The 21976-nt window shown below is 31.2% G+C and overlaps 1 protein-coding gene across 1 annotated transcript in view; it reads left to right on the forward strand.

Annotated features, from left to right (window-relative positions):
* The window catches only part of Khdrbs2 (KH RNA binding domain containing, signal transduction associated 2), a 561414-nt gene that overhangs the window by 213945 nt on the left and 325493 nt on the right, over nt 1-21976 (forward strand). Inside the window, exon 3 of the mRNA XM_026396817.2 lies at nt 1451-1567. Coding sequence (XP_026252602.2) covers nt 1451-1567 — 117 coding nt within the window. The remainder of the gene's footprint in view (nt 1-1450; nt 1568-21976) is intronic.

Below are 21976 nucleotides of genomic sequence, written 5' to 3' on the forward strand. Positions count from 1 at the left end.
CTAATTTTGTTTTCTGTCTCTTTCTTTCTTTTCTTTTCTTTTTCATATACATATATAATTTTTAGCACCATTTGTTGACTTTTCAATTTTTCTTCCATTGCCTTGTTTGTTGAAAATTGATAATCTATGGTTAATTTTTCTGGGTATTAAACTATACTATTTATCTGTTTATGTACACATACAACAAATAAAACTCCTGTGCAATATTGAATCAATATGTTAAGAGTAAATATCCTTGTTTTTAACATGAGCTTAGGTAGGATTTCACTTTTTATGATAGGATGTATTTGTTTTTAAAATATTTTAATGATATATATTTAAATATCTCTTTACTGTAATATAATCCACATACCATATATGTACCCACCAAAATATATAATCCATTGTTTTTTAATTCATTCATAAAGTTGTGCAAAATTCATTGACAAAGTTCACCAGGATCAATTTTAAAATAACTTCATCTTATCTAAAAGAGAAATTCTGTCTGTTAGCAGCTATTTCCTATGCTCCCCTTCCCATTGTTTCTCCAAACCCCAGGTCTCAGGAAATTATTTTATATGACAAATTTCTTTCTGGGGATCATGGCTTTAAGAAATGGAAATATGCTGACTTAGCAATCACTTAATTCTATTTATATTTCTTCTTTATGCTCAAACATACTTTTGTGTGCATTTTAATCTACTTGTGTTTTTAAATTAATTAATTATAGCATGTATGGCAATCTGGGACATTTGAATTGATAATTTTTTTAAGTAGTTGAGATGCAAAGTGAGAATTGCTCTTAATGTGCCTGTTTTATCCATGTTTTAGGAAGAATAAGCAAATTGTCCCACAATTTTACACTTACACAAACGTGTGTGTGTGTGTATATGTGTGTGTGTGTATATTCTACTTCACTCTTTTTAAATTTATATATTCACATCTTTTATTTGCTGATCCTAAGAGCAACTCTAAAACAGAGAATATAAGATTGAAGAAAAATTGAGTGCTTTTCTTCCCAGTCATGACATTTGTTATGTAATATTATTGACATTAACAAAGTTTAACAATATAAACTTTACAATTTATTTTACAAATAAATTTTAAATATTAACTTTTGCAATTTTGAAAGTGCATGGTCTTAGGTTAAAATAATTTAGTTGATAATCTATTTGGATAGAAAAATCTTCCTTTAGAATTTTACATCTAAATTTCTTTCCATAAATTGTGATGTGATTATTCCATTGGGTAAGTATACATGTTTAATGTAGTACTGATATTGGCATTTCTCTAGGAATAGGTATCCCTTTTTAAGTGGGTCTTAGGAGTCTGAAAGAGTTTTACATCTCTGGATGGCCTAACTCTTCCCAATTATAAAGTTTGAAAAACATGTAACCCTTCAGTTATTCTTGGTGCAAATCATCCTTTTACTCTACCCTAAAACAGACATTCTATTGATTTTGTTTCCTAGTTCAATTTTGTGGGGAAATTGCTTGGACCAAGAGGAAACTCCTTGAAGAGGCTACAGGAGGAAACAGGTGCTAAAATGTCTATCCTGGGCAAAGGATCGATGAGAGATAAAGCAAAGGTACTGATCTTGACTTTAATGTTTAACACATGCAGGAATTACCTGTTACATGGATGATCACATTTATAAGCTCATCTGAACAGCCCTTCCAACATTCACTATGATTTCTCTCTTCTGGAATCACTCAGTTGCATGATCTGATGTCTCCTCTATTTTCATAAAAATCAATCATCACCTCCCCTCTTTACAAAACATATATTCTGCATTTTCATCCCCTTTATTATGTTGAGTAGGCTGCTATCAAATCTTTTCACATTTTACATCCTCTATAGAATATTTCTATGTCTGTGTTCATTTCCTTTAATTCCTAGGTGGATCTCTTTTCTTTCTTCAATCATATCACCTAATCACACCCATTGTATCTTTCTCTCATTTTATCTTGCTGCTCTATTTCACTTTGATCCTCTTACCTGAAGCAATTTCAAATACTTATCTGAAAATCTAAGAGAATCCTGGTTGTTCCTTGAAATGTTTCAGTGATATTAAACAACTCACCTCACCCCCCAAATAATAATAAGCCAAGAAATATATCCAGTTTAATCTTTGAAATCATTTATTTCACATCTGAACTACATCATTTCCTATTTTATAAAGTGATATCAATTCTGTGTGTGAAAATTGTGTTTGGGAGAAATTACTATTTGTAGAAATCTATCGTAAAGTATCTTTGAAAATTTGTTGGGAAGTGGTGGATTGGTATAGTAATATCATTTGATGATATTCTAATTTTATGGTTTCGTATGTTATTATGAAAAATGAAATGTTCAAACACATGTCTGACTACAGGAATACTTAAAAATTATTTAGGAGATCCTTCTTCAAACTATTAATGAGACATTTTAAGTGAAGGAATTTATAGTAGGAAATGCTACCAAACTTGGTAAATAATATACTGTGCAGAAAATGTTATTGTGATAAGTATTTAGAGTTTAAGCAAGATACCCTACATGGGTACTATTTTAGAATGGTTTGATAGTCCACTCTATAAATGAAAATGGGCATTTCTATTACTGTGGTCATTCTATACTGTGTAATTTCAGAAATGAATGCATTTTTGCCAATGCTGCCTATAATTTCTCAGGCTGCATTTAGAAGAAATAGATAAATCTTTGGTAAATAATTACAAGTAATTGAAAACAAAAACATCAGGTCATGAGATAAGCTTGCTCCTCTGCTCCAAATTGATTTAGATTTTCTTTGCATATGAGATAAAAAGTCACATGATAATCTCTATGCTTTTATATATTGTTTAATATTGTTCTTACTATATATGCAAAATGCTTCAGGAGTGTATACACACACACACACACACACACACATACACACACACACTGTGTGTTTTGTGCCCTTACACATGCTTTAATATTTTTATCAGTCATTGTCTCTCCAGCAGAATTTTCCTGAATTCCTACAATAAGTTAAATACTTTTTTCACCGCTTAATGTATTTTACTGAATAATCTGTTTATCTCACTAAACTGTAAGCTTCTGTAGGCTGAAGAAATGTTCTAGTCCAATTTTTATATGAATCTTCAGGTAGTATCTCCCTATCTTCTAAAACAGGTAATATGTTTTCATCCCTACATATTTGGACATTTTTTGCTGTTCATAAATTTTTAAATTGGATTCTCTTTTCCCTATGAGCCTGTTAGATACCAGCACAAGTGCATGGAAATCCAATAGAAAACAAATTTCCTTCTATTAAGTTTCCATTAGGTTTAATTTACTAATATTACCTGTTACTTAGGATCCTGTTTCTTATTACTTTCTTGGTGATCCATCATGTTTGCCTCTACTTTGAGTGTTTTCATATCTCTTTACAAAATTAAATAAAATAAAAATATTTACTAGTGATAAAAATAATATATCATACTATAAAATGCATTTTCTCAAACTCAGATTAGGCCTTAACTGTCAACAGTATTAGATACACAGCCACGCATATATATATATATATATATATATATATATATATATATATATACACACACACACACACACAGACACACACATACATATATATTTTTTTCCTACCTTAGTAAACACTTGACTAAGATAAAGATAAATCTTTGGTAAATTATTGATTACTATGCTGCTATTTTGCTTCTCTGTAATGAGACTAAACAGGGAGGAATATCTTACATGAATTTTGTTTTCTAACAAGTAAATAAAATCCATCTGATTCTATATTGAAAGTGTGTATGTGTGTTTGTAAATGTATACATACATAATCATATAAACAGGTATATATATATATACACACACACACATATATATATATATATATATATATATATATTCATGAATTAATTGAAATAGGATTTACTGAGCATAGTTCTAGTTTAAATGATAGTGTTTTTTTTTTCCCCCTGTTAGAGTGAGAGAGACAGATAGTAAATAAGGGAATACATCTTGTACTTTGAGGCATTGGTAATTTTTATGGATTAAAGGAAAATGGGGGGAGGGAAAAGAGGTTAAAGGTGGTGGGAGCAGTATGTTGAATCAGTGATCAAGTAGAAGACTAGATAAAAAGAACCAACAATCACAGACAGAAATGAGAGAAATGATGCCAGGTATGAAGGTTCTCAAGGGAAAAACCTATACCTTTATCTATTACCACATGCATAGCTATTATGATAACTGTTTAGTAACTACAGCAAAATATATTTATTCCCCATTCATTGCCACCTGATTTCTTAGCTCACCTTTATAGCAAACTTGCTGAAAAGTTATTTACATTCACTGCTTGTCCTCTATTCATTCTCCATTGTTCTTATCTGTCCCTGTGACTGCATCTTCCTCCTCTCTGAGACCTGCAAGTCTCTGTCTTCTTTCGTTCTTCCCTTCAGGATCTCATACCATGTGCTTCAGAACCTGAAATTTATTTTCCAGCTTCCAATCTTTCCTTAAGCTATAGAATATGGATTTAAATATTTACCTTCTTAAAATGTCAATGTGAATGCCAACAGGCATTGCAACATCGTTTGTCCACATGCATACACACACACACATGCTAGTATGTAAGTTTTATATTTCAAGGATAAAAGATACTTTTAGAGAAATGTAGAAAGCGAAATACACAGTATATTTGTGATGTTAATGAAAACTATTTCCTTAATGAAAACTCTCTCCTTAATGAAAACTATCTCCTCAAACAAACTTTAGTCAGTGCCTCCCAAGGAAGTTTGACTGTACAAATATAGATGAACTATATTTATCTTAAGTTGATATCAGCAGGCATTTAAGGAGATCAGCATGTACCTGATCTGATTTTCACACATTTTGTTCAAGAAAGGCACCCGAGGGAAGTAATGAGGAGGCACTCCTTATGTACTTAAAAGTCCAGGTTAGCCATCTCCTCTGTGCTCCTACAACCAGGTGACTATTCAGAAAATATCACTTAATAAGTTTGTTGGCTTCACCTTTGCACAGAAATGATAATGTAGATTTTTCCCATGTTGCAGATGCTGTTAATGTGCTCACCAGTGTATATATTAAACTTGATCTTTATCTCATGATAAAAGTCAAAGAAAAAATAACTAAATCAAAATTATTTATTCTACATCTTCTATGTACTCATGAGTAGATTTTAAATTATGCTCTATAAAAAATTTTAAATCTGACTCAAGCCTTCACAAAGCTTGTAATTTACTTAGTGTGCCTGACCTGTTTAACATTTTCCTTAAAAATAGTAAATGAAGTGTAATTAATCATTTGGATTAATAAGGGGATAGAATGACAAATTCATTTAGGTTCATTGTTATAGATCTAATAAGACTTTTAACCCTTAGAAAAAAATTAAAATTTTAAAATTTATTCCCAGATCATTATAAAATTAGCTGCATAAAGTAAAAATTGCTCCAGTGTAATAAGAAGACTCAACACATTTCACGTTTTTGTTAGTGTTATTTTGTTCTTGGCAGTGATGGGGAAACATTACTTTTTTGTTTAATATACACCTAATTAATACCTCTATAAGCAAGGAAGTAAACAAAATCCAAAGCAAAATAAAATTAGTAATATCCAAGGTAATACCAGTAGTAAACTCCTACCATATGATCATGGGTCAGATCCCAAGATACATTACTCGCCTTCTACCTAAAACTATCCAGGAATGCTTAAATAAAAGATAAGTTTTATATTGCAAGGATAAAAGATAGTCTTAGAGAAATGCAGAAAATGAAATATACAGTATATTTGCGATGTTTTGAAATACCTCAGGAAATTAACTGACAGTTCAGAAATTTCTTTGATGTCTAATTCCTTCCTATACATACCATATGGCCAACTGGTTTGAAATAACTATGCAGCTGGTGCCACCTCTAGCAGTTGCTTCTGTGCAGTCTTCAGAGTAACTTACTGTAGCTTCATACTGAGTGCTGCTATTTTTAGTCATGCTGATGGCAAAGATTGGTGAGGGAGAACAGAGGAAGCAATGGTTCTACAAGCTTATCTTTGGAGAGGGTGAGGAACAAACATTATCTTGGAGAAAGAGGTCAGAGAGACACAGTGGCAGCCCACACCCACAGTGAGAAAACAGGAACATGTAAACACAGATTCATTGTCCCTAAATGGTAGAGATTATGGAATGTGGTCTCAAAGCATGCTAGTGATTAACATGTTAAAAGGAAAGTAGTTTTTGGTGGAGTTTTATCTGAAAACTCATGATAATTCTCAAGGCAAGCTTTTCTGTCTTTGATGTGCTAATGACAAGTACAGAGTCTGTTTTGTAATATATCTCTGTATTTGGTGATGGCTACTTTAGTAAATCCTTTCTGATTTCATGGCAAGATTGATTTTCATCAACAATAAAATCAACTAAAATCCTTCAAAGAGATGTGACTGCCTGGTGGGCATTGTTGGTGTGAACCCCACACCATCCAGCCTTCTCTCTTTTGGCTTCTGGGCTCTGTGTAACATCAAACAGTCCCATAGTCTCTCAAATCCTGAAGGGCCAAAGTCATTGCTCATTGCTTGTCAATCAGGCTGTGACTAGTTACATAGACTCCTGTTTCAGCTCTTTAATATCCTGAACACCAAAGCAATTTGTAATCCTGCAAAAATCAAGAGATCAAGAACTTGCACTTTAATCTGAGCTATGCCCCTCATAAGCTGCAGAGTAGATTAATCATATTTATTTCTCAACTTACCAAAAGGTAAGTACACAAAAGTGTAAAAGAATTCCTAGCTCATCTTGATTTCCAGCAGAGATAGAAGAATAAGCTTAAGCTTTTGCTTAACTACCATTTGAGATTGTGAAAAAGGAGAGTATCATAAATTACAGATTGGTAGAGTTTCATTTTGTTTTACTCCCTGCATTCTTGTGTTTCTCTGATATGAGTTCTGAACTTAACAGACTCAAATGTCCTACCTGAAATGTAGCATATGTAATAAGGAACATTGCATATACATATTTCATAGGGACACAATGAAACTAGTGTTTCAATGTCGAAGCAATAAATTATTTCAAAATATGACATATTTAGACTCTGAGTGATCAAGTAATTGTAAGAATTAGGTTTGAGTTGAAGAGTAAAATTTATCATCATATTTGTGATATATGATTTTTCACATTAACATCTTCATTACTTTTGTGTATGATTAATTTGTTATTCACTGTGGTGTACTATGACTTTAGGATGAAAAAAAGAAAAGCCATAAATCTATCCTGGCTTAATTTTTTCATAAGCTTCAGTGACAGAGTATGAGGTAGCTATGTTTTATGTATTGTGAATAAAAGATAAAGTACCTTAAATCATTAATTTCCTCTATTCTGATTGTATTCACACCTAGAAAAATCCATTGTAATTATTATAATTTAGATCTACTGTTTGAAAATTTTGAGAGACCTGATGTCATCATCATCATCCATGGTTTGTAAACAAGTAAGTTTTTTTTAATACTGCTAATATAGTAGTTTTTGTAATCCATTGTCACCTGTCATTTATTATTTGGGCTGTATCATTTACACCCAAGAAGAATGAAATGAAGGAATCACAAAATAAAAGCCTCTCCCATCTCATTGCAAGAAATTTTTATTTAATGAATGTTACGGTTTGTATTTGAGTGTCCTCCAAAAGCTTACTTGTGAGACAATGCAAGAAGGTTCAGAGGAGAAACTGGGTTGTGAGAGTCTTAACCAAATCAGTAAATTAATCCCCTCATAGGGATTAACTGAGTGGTAATCTAAGTGGTAGGGTGTGGCTGGAAGAGGTGGGCATTGGGAGCATTGCTTTGGGGTGTATATTTGTATCTGGCAAGTGGAGATCTCTCTCTCTACTTTCTGATCAACATGTGAGCTACTTCCCTCTGCCTCACTCTTCTGCCATGAGCCCTGGGGAATAGAGTCTGTTATCTTTGGATTGAGACCTCTGAAAATGTGAGCACTCAGTAAACTTTTCCTCCCCTATAGTTGTTCTAGCCAGGTTCTTTAGTCACAGCAGCAGAAAAAAGCTAATTAAAACAATGAACTATTAATTAAATGGAATTATAAAAACAGAAATTTCAACTCTAATAATAGAGTTCTTTTCTACCAATATGCCCTTTACTGTTCATCACAAAACATTATAATAAAAATTCACATGAAATATAACCAATTTAGAAAGGAACCAAGTATATTTTAGGAATAGTTTGAATTTCATATTGTGTAACAATTTTTTAAAGAGCTGCAAATTCTTTCGCATTTCTTCTAGAGAGAGATGAATGAAATTTAATTCCCTTCTCCTTGAATCTAGATAGTTTCAGGGACTTGCTTATAACTAAGAAAGTACAGAGAAAGTGTTTAGTTGTGAATTCTGAGGCTGCATTGGGAGATTAGCACTTTTGTCTTCATGTGAAGAATCACTTTTTCTTGGACTTCAAAGATGCCTTGCAAGGAGTCTGAAAATCTGATGCTGCCTCCTGTAAGGAAAGTCAACATTACATGTACAGTATTGGTGGAGACTCCTGGTGTAGCTCAGCTTTTGCGTAGTCTCAGTCTATGCTTCACACATGCAAATAAACAACTCTCTAGATGATTCTAGGACTTAGTCATTTCCATGATCAGCTTTTCAAGTCCACCTGTCCATGGTCCTAAAAATCTAGATCAGGCAATATACCCATATCACTCCATCTGAGCCTCTGACCCACAGAATCCATGTACATAATAATCATAATAAAATGGTTGTTATTGTAGGCCAATAAGTTTGGCATGGTTACTTATGCAGCAACAGGTAAAGTGCTACATATATTATTTTAAAATATTACATATATTATTTTTAAAATGCTCCCAATAATGTTAGCAATTTTTCAAATGCTAGATTTGTTCTCTTCTTTCATTTCTGCTACACTCTAATGGAAATCACTACAGACTGAAAAGTTCTAGAATATGTGTGTGTGTATGTGTGTGTGTTCTTTTGCTTTTACTTGAAATTTCCATTGAATTTGAACCTCTTGCCAAGTGATTGAATGTCATGTTCAAGTTTTGTTTCTAACTTGCTAATAAGGGACAAGACTTTCAAAAGAGGCAATTCAAAGATTTATTCTTGGTATATATGAAACACCAAAAGTAGAAAGTTCTAATTAAAAAGTATCAGGGTACTATAAATCTGGTGGTCTATCTGCTTTCGAATGTCTGCTTTTAAGTCACAGGACTTAGTTTAATTGAGCAGGTAGATCCAATTTCTCCATAAAGCTGCTTACTTTTATTATAAATTGAAAAAGCAAGTGCTGCAGCATTTTACCAAGGATATTGCACTACAGACAATACTGCTGCAGTCCTAGATTGGTGTAGTTGACTTTCTTAGTTCCTCATTCTGACCAAGACAGATCTTTGAAGATCATCTGTCTAGGCTCTGAAATATTTCTTTGGCACTTTTGTGCTAAGAACATGAACTGGGTTTGCTATTTCATTGAGCATCTACATTTCATAGAAAGTGAAATTTAGATAGCAGAGATTTACACAATACATGGACCATCAAGATTAACTGTAATATAAGTATCCACTGATATTTCTTTTTACTAGTTCCCTAAATTAAGAAAGAATGTCCAAGCTGAATCCTAAGGCAAATCTATTAAGTGGTATATATTCATATATAACTTACAAATTATTGATAAACTTTATAGGTTTTAGTAATGCATCTATGTATCTTTAGTGATATATCTCTTATCTCTCATAAATAATAATATTTATTTTAGGTGATTATTATTAATTACTATTTTAGTTGTACATATTTATGGGGTACAACATGATAATTCAATACATGGATGTAATATGTAATGAACAAATTGAGGTTGTTATTTCCATTTCCTTAAAATTGTAAAAATCTTTTGATTAATATCTCATATTCAGTAGAATGTGATATTTCAATGCATGTATACAGTAATGTACTGATCAAATCAGGGTAATAACATTGCTATCTCCTTATCACTACTTTGTGTTTGAGGCTTCAAGCTCATCTCTTATAGTTATTCATAAAATGCCTAATAGATTATTGTGAACTATCACCACTTACTCTGCATTAGAAGACTAAATCTTAGTTCCTCTATCTAACTGTGCTTTGCTACCCAATATTCCACCTTCCTTTGTACCCATTTCCTCATCCTTCTCAGCTTCCAATAATCAATCTCCAAGAACAGTTTTCGATGAAAAAGGTTATTATTTTTGTTTGTTTTTTAAAAGTTGCTATTAAATATTTGTTTCAGAGGGTTGAAACTTGATGCAAAGTTAAGCCATGTTCTTTGAAGAAAAACTTGGATAACTTATTCTAGCACAGCATAGGGAATTTCGAAGTACAGTTAAAAGGATAATATGCCCAGAGTGGGAATGCTCAGGAGAAAAATCCTGTACTTAACTCAAGTGCATCATCAGCACTAATTTAGATTCTGAATTTCATTAGATTCAGTGATGCTTATTTGACTTAGTATTCTATTATCTCTTTATTAGTTTTTCAACTTCAGAAGTCATCCTAAAGTTGAATAGTAATTTAATTCCATCAGTCACAAATATGTGAATCATTCCCTAGTTGAATAAAGTTGTCATGAATAATTGAAAATTTGTTTGGGTTCTTGATAACCCTTGTTGAAAAAACAGAAACTTCTTCTTTCTGACTACAGTTAATGATTCAACAAAGTTCCTTTACTGAGTTCAATTTTAATTGTTTTCTGTGGGCATGGGTTCACCAAGAGTGAAGTCAAAAGACTAAGGAAAATGAAATATCCAGGACACAAATTAAAATTTATTTATTTTACTGTAAATGCAATTTATGGAGCACATGGCTTTTTCAGCAGGACAGCTTTCTGTGCACTTTGCAGGCACAAAACCATTCTCAAGGCAGTCTATATGTGAGTGGTGGGTGCTCCTGCACTGTCCATGTGGCAAAAGCTTGTTGTAGGAGCAAGCATAGCAAATGCCAATAAAGAAAACATACTTATGTGTTTTTTTCCTTCATATCTACATATACGAAATAACTAACATTCCTTATGAGCATATGTAATTTTAAAATGTTATATACAAAGAAATTTATTGTTTTTACATGCAAAGGTAGCATTTTTAAAAAAATTGAAAAAAATGACATTAAATTGCTTTGGTTTCTGTGGTTAGAATTTTGAGATAGATTGCAAGGAGACCCACCTATATTTTCGCATGTGGTTTCTTCCAGATAAGGAATCCGTAGGGTGTAGGTACATAATTGCTAATAACTATAATTATAGCTTCACTATGAGGTTGAGAGGAAAACAGAAGCAAACAAAATGTGGACCATAATTTAAAGTATTTGTAATATTTCCCAGGACTTTAGTGGTCACGTTTCTAATTTTACAAAAGTCTCTATTTGCTGTTTTCTTCAATAATGAGTTTACAATTTTCTCACCCCTTTGTATGTTTTTCACGTTTTAAAATATTTTTGTCAATATATACTTCTATGGAATGCTTTTTAATTTTTCTTCTTTTTACTTATCTACCTTAAACAATTTTAAAGTTAATAATTAAAAGTTAGGGTTTGTCAGATATTTAATCACTGATAACTCTCATTTTTATTTTCTTGACTGTGTGCAGGATGTTTAATTTCTCAGTGGAGTGGCACCACCAATATCATATTTATTTAAATCCAACTCATATAATTCAACAGTCAACCCTACTAATTCAAGAGTGTAAATGATACAGAATGAGTTGAAGCTCAGTAAATTGAACACACATATTCCACCTGTGCTGTTACTATTTTCAGGATGCCAATTCTATAAATTTTAGATTAAAATGTTTTATTCACATTTTATTTAATAATAATCAAAAAGAAACTATGTGGAATTTTTTATTATTACTGTTACTTGTCTTAAGGAAGATATCATAATACTAGTAAAGGATACCTAATTTTTTTGACACCTCTGTAGTTTTAAACTAATCATCTAGGATGCTAAAATTAAAACTGGGCTACCCCTGCTTATTTCAGAATATTATGAGGGTAACTGTAGGCTTGTACTAAATTTCCTTCATCTGATCTTAGGTATAACATATGTGTTTCTGTATCATCGTACATACACTACCTTTATTTATACAGTCTTTAAAATTAGCAGAGAATATGAAGATAAATTTAATTCCTTCATTTGTATAGCCACAATATATGGTTGCCCATGAAACAATAATTTGCCTCAGATGACTTTGTAATTTAGGAAATTTTTTAATTATATAGGTGTTAAACATATACGCATTAAGACCAGTTTTATGAAATTAGCTTGCTTTATCTAGTATATTAGCATTAAGGAATTATAGCATTAGAAGAAATAGACTTTTCTGTTTTCTTATGATGGATCTTAAACTATTACAACCCATAATGAATTAGTAGAAACTTGATCCAAACTACTTTAAATATCATACAATTAACTGTAAGATATAGAAGACTGAGTTGACCATGGTTCTTTCATGATTTAGCATCTAAAAAACTGAAAGGTTTAGAAGTGACTTATTATGAAACTTGTCACCATCCATCTTTTCTCCTGTTCATAACAGACACTATGTACCTTGGATGGAAAATGGGAATCCAGCACCTTGAACCCAGGATGCCTGAGTCAGTTGCCTCTAGGGCTTTTACAGCTCTCTTTGTGTGGTGACCAGCATATAGGGAAGCTGGTCCCCTCAGGAGGAGAGCACTGGCCCTGCAGGTTCTGCTGAGAAAGCCCCATGCTCTGGAGTCCAAGGATTCCTTTAGGAGGAAAGTTTTCCTAATTTCTTTATCCCTATAGAGTTGTATGGGTTACAAAATTGATCAAGGTATATTTAGCTGAATATTATAATGATATTCTTTCCATATTGCTATGTTATTTAAATTGTGAACCCCAAATTCCACTTTAGAGATGACATTTTCCATTTAACCAGTTCTTTTGTGAATATCACGAGGGCCAGATTGTTACTTATTTATTTTCTATCACTTCTATTAAAAGGTGGTTATTCAAATATATTTTCTAAAAGAAATACACTAAAATCTATCACTTTCCAGTGTTCAGATATATATTATAATATTTGCATCACCACAATCAAGGTAAAGAATATTATTATTTTCATCTCAAAAATTTCTGGTGGGCCTTGATAAACCATGGGACCCTGGTGAATGTTATTGGTTTTCTCTTACTATTGTTTAGCTCTTTTCCAGAATTTTATAAATGGAATTATCTAATACATATAATACACATTTCCCTGCAATCTTTTACTCAGCAGAGACTTTTGAGGGTCATCCCTGTGGCTATGTATATCCACAGTTTGTTCTTTTATATTACTGAAAAATTCCCCATTGTGTGGCTGCACTACCGCAATTGTTTATGCATTCTTCTTTTGGTGGTAATTTACATTGTTTTCAGATTGGTGTACTATGAATAAAACAGCTAGGAAGATATAGGTATGTCTTCATATATGTTTTTGAAATAGAGAATTTACAAGTTATTTATCAGAGCTAAAGTACAAGGATATCTATATCATCTTTTTCATTGCCATATTTATAAGAACACTATAAAATTTTGAGAAAGTTAGCACTCCTAATGTATTGGTTGCATATATACTGTTTGATTTTTGGTACAGTCTACATGAAATTGGTAATATCTATTAGATCAAGGAAAATCTCTCTAACTAGTTATTCATTTTTCATTTGTAAATAAATCATTTTTAAGTTAAGGTTTGGGAGAATATTTTTTCCAGCAATGCCCTAAATGAGGATACTAGAATTCATAGTAAATTGGTGATTCAGATTCCCTAGCCAGAGAGACTAGATTTGTTAGATAAATGAAGCCATCTGCATCAATTTAAATAGTTCTACCAAATTGATTCGTGAAGTGTCTAATATTTCCATGTAATTAGCAGTGGCATTTTCAAACTCTATATCCAAGAGGAAAATTTAACCTTCTCTGAAGAATTGCACACTCTAGGGTTGATACTTTAGAAAATTATATTGTTCTAAGGGAGTACTCACTGAAAAATTACATCAGATTCTGAACAGATGCTGCAAGATCCCTGTCTTATTACTGGCGACTGGAGTGGTGATATTAGAAGTCTTCCTTTCCTCCCTCGCATCTGATGTTAAGGCAGATTTCCTGTTTCTCAGCTCTGACAGTTTGGTGGTGGATCTCTTGTGGCTATTCCAAAAAAGTTCTGTGTTCTTTTTACTCTTCTCCTCTACTTTAAAATTAAACTCTGGTCTTTGAGTTTAATGTCTGTCTTCTTGGGGCTCTCAGGGGTTTTTCTTTCCTGGAAGTTGGGAGGTTTATTCCAGATGATAATAATAGGTGATAATATCTATTAATATCACCTATAATAATAGATGATAATATCTGTTTTTCAGTAAAGGTGCTCACATCTACATATGAACATGCACTTTAATAAAAATGCAATATCTATGTACAATATTAATAGAGTTATATCTGTGTCAGTATAATCCATGAGATTTATGTCTTATATAATTGCATAACTTGTGAAAATCTAGGAGATGGATTAATTACAAAAACCCACAAGTCTGTTAATATGCCATACTCACTTCTGTTTTATCTTTGCAACTTAGATTTCTGATCTTTTTCTTCTTTGTGCCGTGTTAGTGGTACTGAATGCAAATGAACCACTAGGCTATTTTATGTAATTGAGAATAGATATGCTTAGATAATTAATCTAGAGAATATTTGTCTTCCATGAACTATTGCACAAGAATTAAAAATTAATTTCTAAACCTAGCTATGTTTCCTGGTAATGTTACTTATGAAGAAATTTCTTCGGCATTATAATAGATGGTAGGTTTAATTTATTCAGTTAGAAAATATTTCATACATTTTCTGAAACAGTTTTGTGAGAAGGATGTCAGATAAATTAAGCACACCTTAAAAGTTGTTTGAAGGTTTTGTTTAGAACTTACATTACCCACATTAAAAATGCACTCCCTTCCCCCAAATGTCAAGCAATGCATGGTCATGGTGTTACTGGCAAACAACTTCTGTTGCTTGTCTTAATATTTTATTGCACCTTCTAATAAAAATATCATTATGAAATTTTTATATTTTAATATGATTATAGTACATACTGTTAAAATTATGCCTGGGTAGTTATTATGTAAAATTTCTAAAATATTGGGAACTATTACCCATAATTAAGTGAATTATAAGATAATTTATGACTACAATAAACTTCATCAAGACTTGTCTAGCTTGTTGAATTAAGAATGAAATTTGTCAGATTTGTGTGCACATAAAAATGTTACTATTTTTTTGCCTAAATAATTGAACAGAATTCTAATTGTAAGTTGAAGAAAGAAACTTCAATACACAAGAAAAGAATCGAAACTTACATCATCACTTTTCAATCTTAATGATCTGAGGGCACACTATTTATAATCAAAGACAAGGGATCTTGTGAATTATCCCAGGTGTTGACAATTAAATTTTCACATTCTGCAAACTTATTAGTTGAAAGTTGAACAATAATTTATTTAGGCAGGTAATTTGCCAATTTCTTTAAGAAAACAAGTTGCTGTTGTTATTAGTTATTATTAACTTATTACATGTGCATATCCATAGGCACACAATAATGCATCTTATATAAATGGCAAATAAGATAAAAGCACCTGACAGGTATTTGTAAGCTCTCCATATTATCTTAATTAAAGATATATGGAACATGTGAGCATATATGGAAACTAGTGGCTATAGAGTAAAGGTGGATTATACATTGCATAATGAGTCCTATACTACCCAGACTATTACATGTAACCTATCTAAACACAAAGAATCCATATGAAATAGAGTTCATTTTCAGACAGTCAGCAAAGGGTCTAATATATCAACATACATACAGATGATATTTTAAGGTTATCAAATATTTTTTGTTGATATACACTTTACTAAAGAGTTAGGAATAATCTAAAGTCTTATCCAAATTTTGCCCTGCTGAGTATAATATATTTTGAAATCTGTAGTTTTATATAGTATTTTTTAGAAAATAAGACACCTAATGCATTTGAAGAAAAAAAAAACTACCGTTTCTTTTATGCTCTTTTTCTGCTCTCAATACTTCACTTTTTACTGCAGAGGAATATGATTTTATTCCCCCACACCACCCAATACTAGTCACAAGCTGGTTGTCCAACAATTTAACTCATCTGACACCAGATTCCTGGAGTTAGCATAGACCCCACAGTTTAAAGGCTCAGACCCACCAGATAGATCCCTACTTCAGATGCCAATAAGACATGTTGGTCCCCATGTTACAAATTTCTTCAGTCTGACTTGGCTAAGGATCAGAGATGTTCACAGTTGACATCCTCAGGCTCATTGAATGGAATGAAATGAATTACTGGAATGAATTATTGAATCACTGCAATGTCTCATGAAATCAGGAAAATTACTTACCAGATTACTGATTTGCTATAAAAGAATGTCATGTAAGAACAGCCTGAAAGGAGAGATACCTAGGGAAAGGTTTGGGGTGGGAGTCTCCATCTGGCACCCCACATGTTCAACAACTTGGAAACTCTCCAAGTCTCATCCTTTTTGGGGATTTATGGAAGTTTTGTTGCATAGGCATGACTTATTTAATCACCAGCCATTGTTGATTAAGTCTATCATCTGCCTCTTCCTGCTCTTCCCCTTTGTAGATTGAGAGAATAAAAGTGAACTTTCCAATCCTCCAATCACATAGTAGGGTCCTCTGGCAACCCTCTCTCCATCGTCAGGGACTTACAAATCACCTAAATGCTCTAAACTATGTGAATGAAAGGAGCTTTTTTATGAATAACAAGATGCTTCTCCCTCTGTCTTTTCTCCTTTGTAGCTTTTATCATTTCAAAAATCATGAATGTTTAGGAGCTCTATGCTAGAGACCAAAAACAGAGATACCAATCAAATATATATTTCTTATTTTTTCACAATATTAAACATTTGTCTTCTGATATCTGATTACTTAATTTTAAGCATCGGAGTGTATTTGACACTAAAAAATAAAGCTATGGTTTTTCTCATTATTTTATGAACTTTATAAATATAATGTTCCTCAATTCCCACAATCCAGCTTGGGTCCCTCCCTCCATTCAAACTGCAATGGGAAGAAATATTGATAGAGTACTTTTTTCAAAAAGTTTCTTCTTAAATTCCTATGATAGATCCAAAATAGTAAAAAAACATCCACCAAATGTGTAAAAGCAGTTCTCATAAAAAGGAAACCAAAACAAGGAAACAGAAAGGTGATAATGGAATAAATTTTTCCTGGAACAAATAAGCAGAACTTGAAAATACATCTGCAACATGTTCACCAAAAAAAATTAACCTAATTTAAAAAAACTTAGACTTAAGAAAAATCTTTGTGTATGTAGGCACAATATATGAGGGGGCAGGATATATGCACATACATTAGGTTATCTCAGTAAAGACTTTGTCAGAGATAATCAAATAAGTTAGAAAAGATACTATGAACCAGTAATTTTTAATTCAGACTCTCTAATGTTAAAATATGTAATTTTCATGTAGTTAGTAACATGTAGAAAGTTAGAGAATATTGTACCAATAAATTCTTCCTGGGTAATTCACCACAGAGGCCAAACGTAAAGGGTTTATTGAGAGTTCCTGTGGCATACTCCTAGTGAGGATATAATTCTGTCTTATACAAAAAAAATAAAATAGGCAGGGAGTGGAGGAGTACAACTGCATAAGTAAATGCACACATTGAGCTTGAAGTACTTCATCATAATAAAAGTTAAGAAATCCATTTATTTCAGGTAGGTACATAGATCTCAGGAACTAAATTGAAGTGGCTCTTTTTGTTCTAAGAGTACATTTTTGGACAACAGTCAGGACAATAATTCCAATGAAATGAAATACTTCAATTTTTGTAAATTCGATGATAAAAGCATAAAATACCATCTATGGAACATACTTGCTAAAGGTTTAAATCTAACTTAGATATAATTTAAATTTTCTAGAAAATACAGGAGAAAATACATTACAGGGGAAAAATGTCTTTGTGTCTTCTGCATGAAAAACATTGTGAGAAAATAAAAGACATTGAGAATGAACGTAAAAGTGAAAAGATACTTAGAAAACATATAAAGCAATTACCATAATTGCACATAACTTTAATCCTAGTAAGAAGAGACAGAGTATTTAAAAATCATAACTGGAGACAGTAATGCTGACTTGATGCCTATTGAAGTTAAAATAATATTATTAATACCTACATGTATTAATTATTCCAGGGTTATGATTTTTAGTGTTTTTTAATCTTTGAAAAATAAATATTAGAAAAAATGTAGATGTAGATATAAGAACAAATATTGGAAAAGATACTTATTTAGATGTAGTTATAGAAAAGAAAATAATTTATAAGAAGTATAATAATAAAGCAATTTCTAAATTAAAAAAAATAATTAAAATACTCCTCCCAGAGATAGAAAGGTACCAATATTCCAAAGTTCCATTCATGGAATCTTAAGTATTTGGAAGAGGAATATAGTTAATTAGTGTGAGTGTTAAGTGTGAAAAAATAGTGATTAAGGGAAATATGATATTCTAAGATGACAATGTAAATCACTATTAGCACAGTGTTTTTAGAAGAATTGAGTAAAGTTGCCAGACTGCTCTTTGAGCATAAAACTTAAGATAAAATGTCTCAAAATTAAATTTCAATTTAATGAAGTAAATGAATCTGACATGTCAAAATTTAGAAAAATTTACGTTCCTTAAAGTGATTTAATTCTAAATTTTAGATATAGTTAGAAAATAATTTTTTTTTTGTTTTGTGTTTGATTCCAGGGATTGAACCCAGAGGCACTTAACCACTGAGCCACATCCCCAGGAGGTCCCTGGTTGCCCTCCTGTCTTCTTTTCTTTCTTTTTTCCTTTTTTCTTTCTTTCTTTCTTTCTTTTTTTTTTTTTTTGAGACTGGACCTTGCTAAATTGCTTAGGGTCAAGCTAAGTTGCTGAGGCTGGCCTTGAACTTGTATTCCTCAGCTTACCAAAACACTGGAATTACTGATGTGCCATCTAAATTTAATTTTTAATACTATATTTTTATAAAAAACAAGTTTTCATTCTACTCTTAAGTTTAATTGTTATTGTTCTGACTCTTGTACATGAAAACAAATGGAAACACATTATTCTGAATTATTTCTACCAATTATGTATCCCAGATTTCTATTTGTTGTGTTACTGTTGCTCATGAGGATCATAATAAATACTTTTAATATACTTTAATGGGTTTCTGTTTCAAGAAATTTTGTATTGCTACAATAGAGACGGTATTTACATTACATTAAATTAAATTACAGGATTACAATTAAATAGAATGATGAAAAATAAAAGGCTCAAAGCAGCAATTCTTTAGAGTCCACAGAAATTAGATTCTTTGATTAACAATTCAAGAATATTATAAACAGAATTTAGTTAACTAAACAAAGCCATTTTGTTTTTAATATCACCATCAAAGATTAATGATCTCTCATTTAGAAAGACTGATAAGTCTATAAATTGTCTTAGGTTGATAAATTGCTCTTGTAATATATTTTGCCTTCAATATGTATCTATGGAGAATCATTCTACTTTTCAAGTTATGACTTTAAATAGGTTCAGATATGGAAAATTATACTGATTTATAGTTTCTTAAGCAATATATTTAAGGAAAATTTTATAGCTTGTTTCAGCTACCTTGTATAGGCTTGGCAATAGAATGGAAAATAATATTACAAAAACCCAAAATGTGTAGTTTCCAAGTAAATTTTCAATAGAATTAATAAATTATTAAATAATATTCATTTTGTTGCCCCACCTTTACTACACATCTATAACTTATGTTTCTATTTTATTATGTTTGTTTATTTTTAAAATTTTTTTTTCTGGCTATTGGTGGATTTTTATTTTATTTATTTATGTGCGGTGCTGAGAATCAAACCCAGTGCTTCACACATGCTAGACAAGTGCTCCACCACTGAGCCACAACCCCAGTCCCTTAGTTTATATTTTATTATATTGTGATTCAGTGTTCAACAAATTATTTTGTTTGTGGTCTAATATCAGAAAAAAAAATCTTGTGCCTCAAGGTTTCCAATTGCTACCTTGTTTCTAAAAAAGTAATGATATAATTTTAAAGAACAGTAGAAAGTATGATGAAAAATCCTATTCATTCTTTGTTATTGAGCAGTAGTTATACTTTATATAGTGAATTCTCTGCATATCTAAGTAATTTTAAGAAAAAGTATTCTATCAAATGGTCCAATTTTGATTGTATTCTTTTAATCTACTTTATTCACATTGTAAATATGTTGCTGCATGAAAATTTATTTCACATATCGTACAAAATATTGTGAAAATCAAATTTGTTCATTTGATGTTTTTTGTTATTACTTTACATTAAAGATGAATTTCTGTTTAATTGCCATGAACATCAGAGAAATGCCTAAATATATTTCCTAGTGATTAAATAGAAATTTATGTCTAACATAAAGTAATAACAAAAACCATGCCTAAATACTTTTTTTTGTTGTTTATTTAGGCATTTCAAAAAGACTAGTTACAAAACTAATAATTTTTAAAAAAAAACATTTTCCAGAAAAGGTATTGATTTGTGTCACATTGTTTTCAGTTAAATAAGAAACAAAAATGTGGATGTCAATTTAGTATGAAAAATGAAAGCTGTAAAGCAAACTTACCTTCATGCGCAATTAAGATACAGAGAACATTTTTTAAACTTAATTTTGATGATAGCTTCTGAGTCCTTTCAGCATTGCTTCTTTTTCTATTATGAAAAGGAAAAGTATAAGTTGAAAAGGAAGACCATAACTTTTGTCAAGTAAAAAAAAAGTAGAGAAAAATGCTAGTGAAATATCAGAAATGAAAATAAAGAAAACAACATATAAACAATTATCTTGTCTTTAATCTCAGTAATTGACTATTTTGGATATAGTAAGGAAATAATTTTCCCTGAATTTCTTAGCTTAGTATGATGATATAATACACAAACATATGGCTCTCAAAAAAATGAAACTTATAGATAAACACATTCTCTAGGTTTACTATTTTTGTTCATGCAGGTTTGTTAACTCAGATAAACCTTCTGCTTTTGCCAAACCTAAGCAATTTGAAGTGTGATAAATTTGAACTGAAATTCGCTAAGTATCTTTATTTCCCGAAGAGAAGCTTATTTTCCAATCCTAATGAGTAATCTACTTTAAGGTGAAATCCTCAGAATAGGTAAGAATATTCCTAATACCTTATCTAGCACATGGAAACATTTTTTTTCCATATATATATATATATATATATATATATATATATATATAAAGTATCATTTGGCTTTTCACTCAATGGTCTTCCACCCTTCAAAAGGAAGATTTTCTTGTTATTTCCTTGGCTGTGTTTGAAAAGATTACTTTTTCTTTACCCACTCTAATTTTGTTTCTATCCATCAGTAGGACATTCTTATCTAACTAAAATGACTCCTCAAGGCTTTGTATGATGTGCTCTGTTAATCTATTTTAGAATTTCACTTGTTCACATCCACATGTTAACCTTCAAAATCCAAGTGCTATGTATTAATGTATTTAGGCTGACATCATTTTGGTAACAGTAAAAGTATGACTGTGCCAAATAGATGACTGCTGTTATTCATAACTCATTATCCTGTCAGAAACATGCTATTTCAATAGATTGAGAACCTCACATATACTCTATGTAAGTTGTAAATCATAAATTCTTCACGTGATTTTATTCATGCCTAAATTATACTTTGTACAAAGTGGATTTGTAGTTCTTCCTATTCAAGCATGGCAAGGTGCTTTATACTATTTCAAAGTAAATTATTTTAAAATAGTTGGTAATATTGAGATAAACTGTATATATTTCTAGTACTCTTGTTCTACTTAATGCTTTTTCATAAAGCATAGAGAATTCTTAAATTGTCTCAATATTGATAAAAGCAGTAGAT

Source organism: Urocitellus parryii, chromosome 8 (genome assembly GCF_045843805.1).
Source record: "Urocitellus parryii isolate mUroPar1 chromosome 8, mUroPar1.hap1, whole genome shotgun sequence".
NCBI lineage: Eukaryota > Metazoa > Chordata > Mammalia > Rodentia > Sciuridae > Urocitellus > Urocitellus parryii.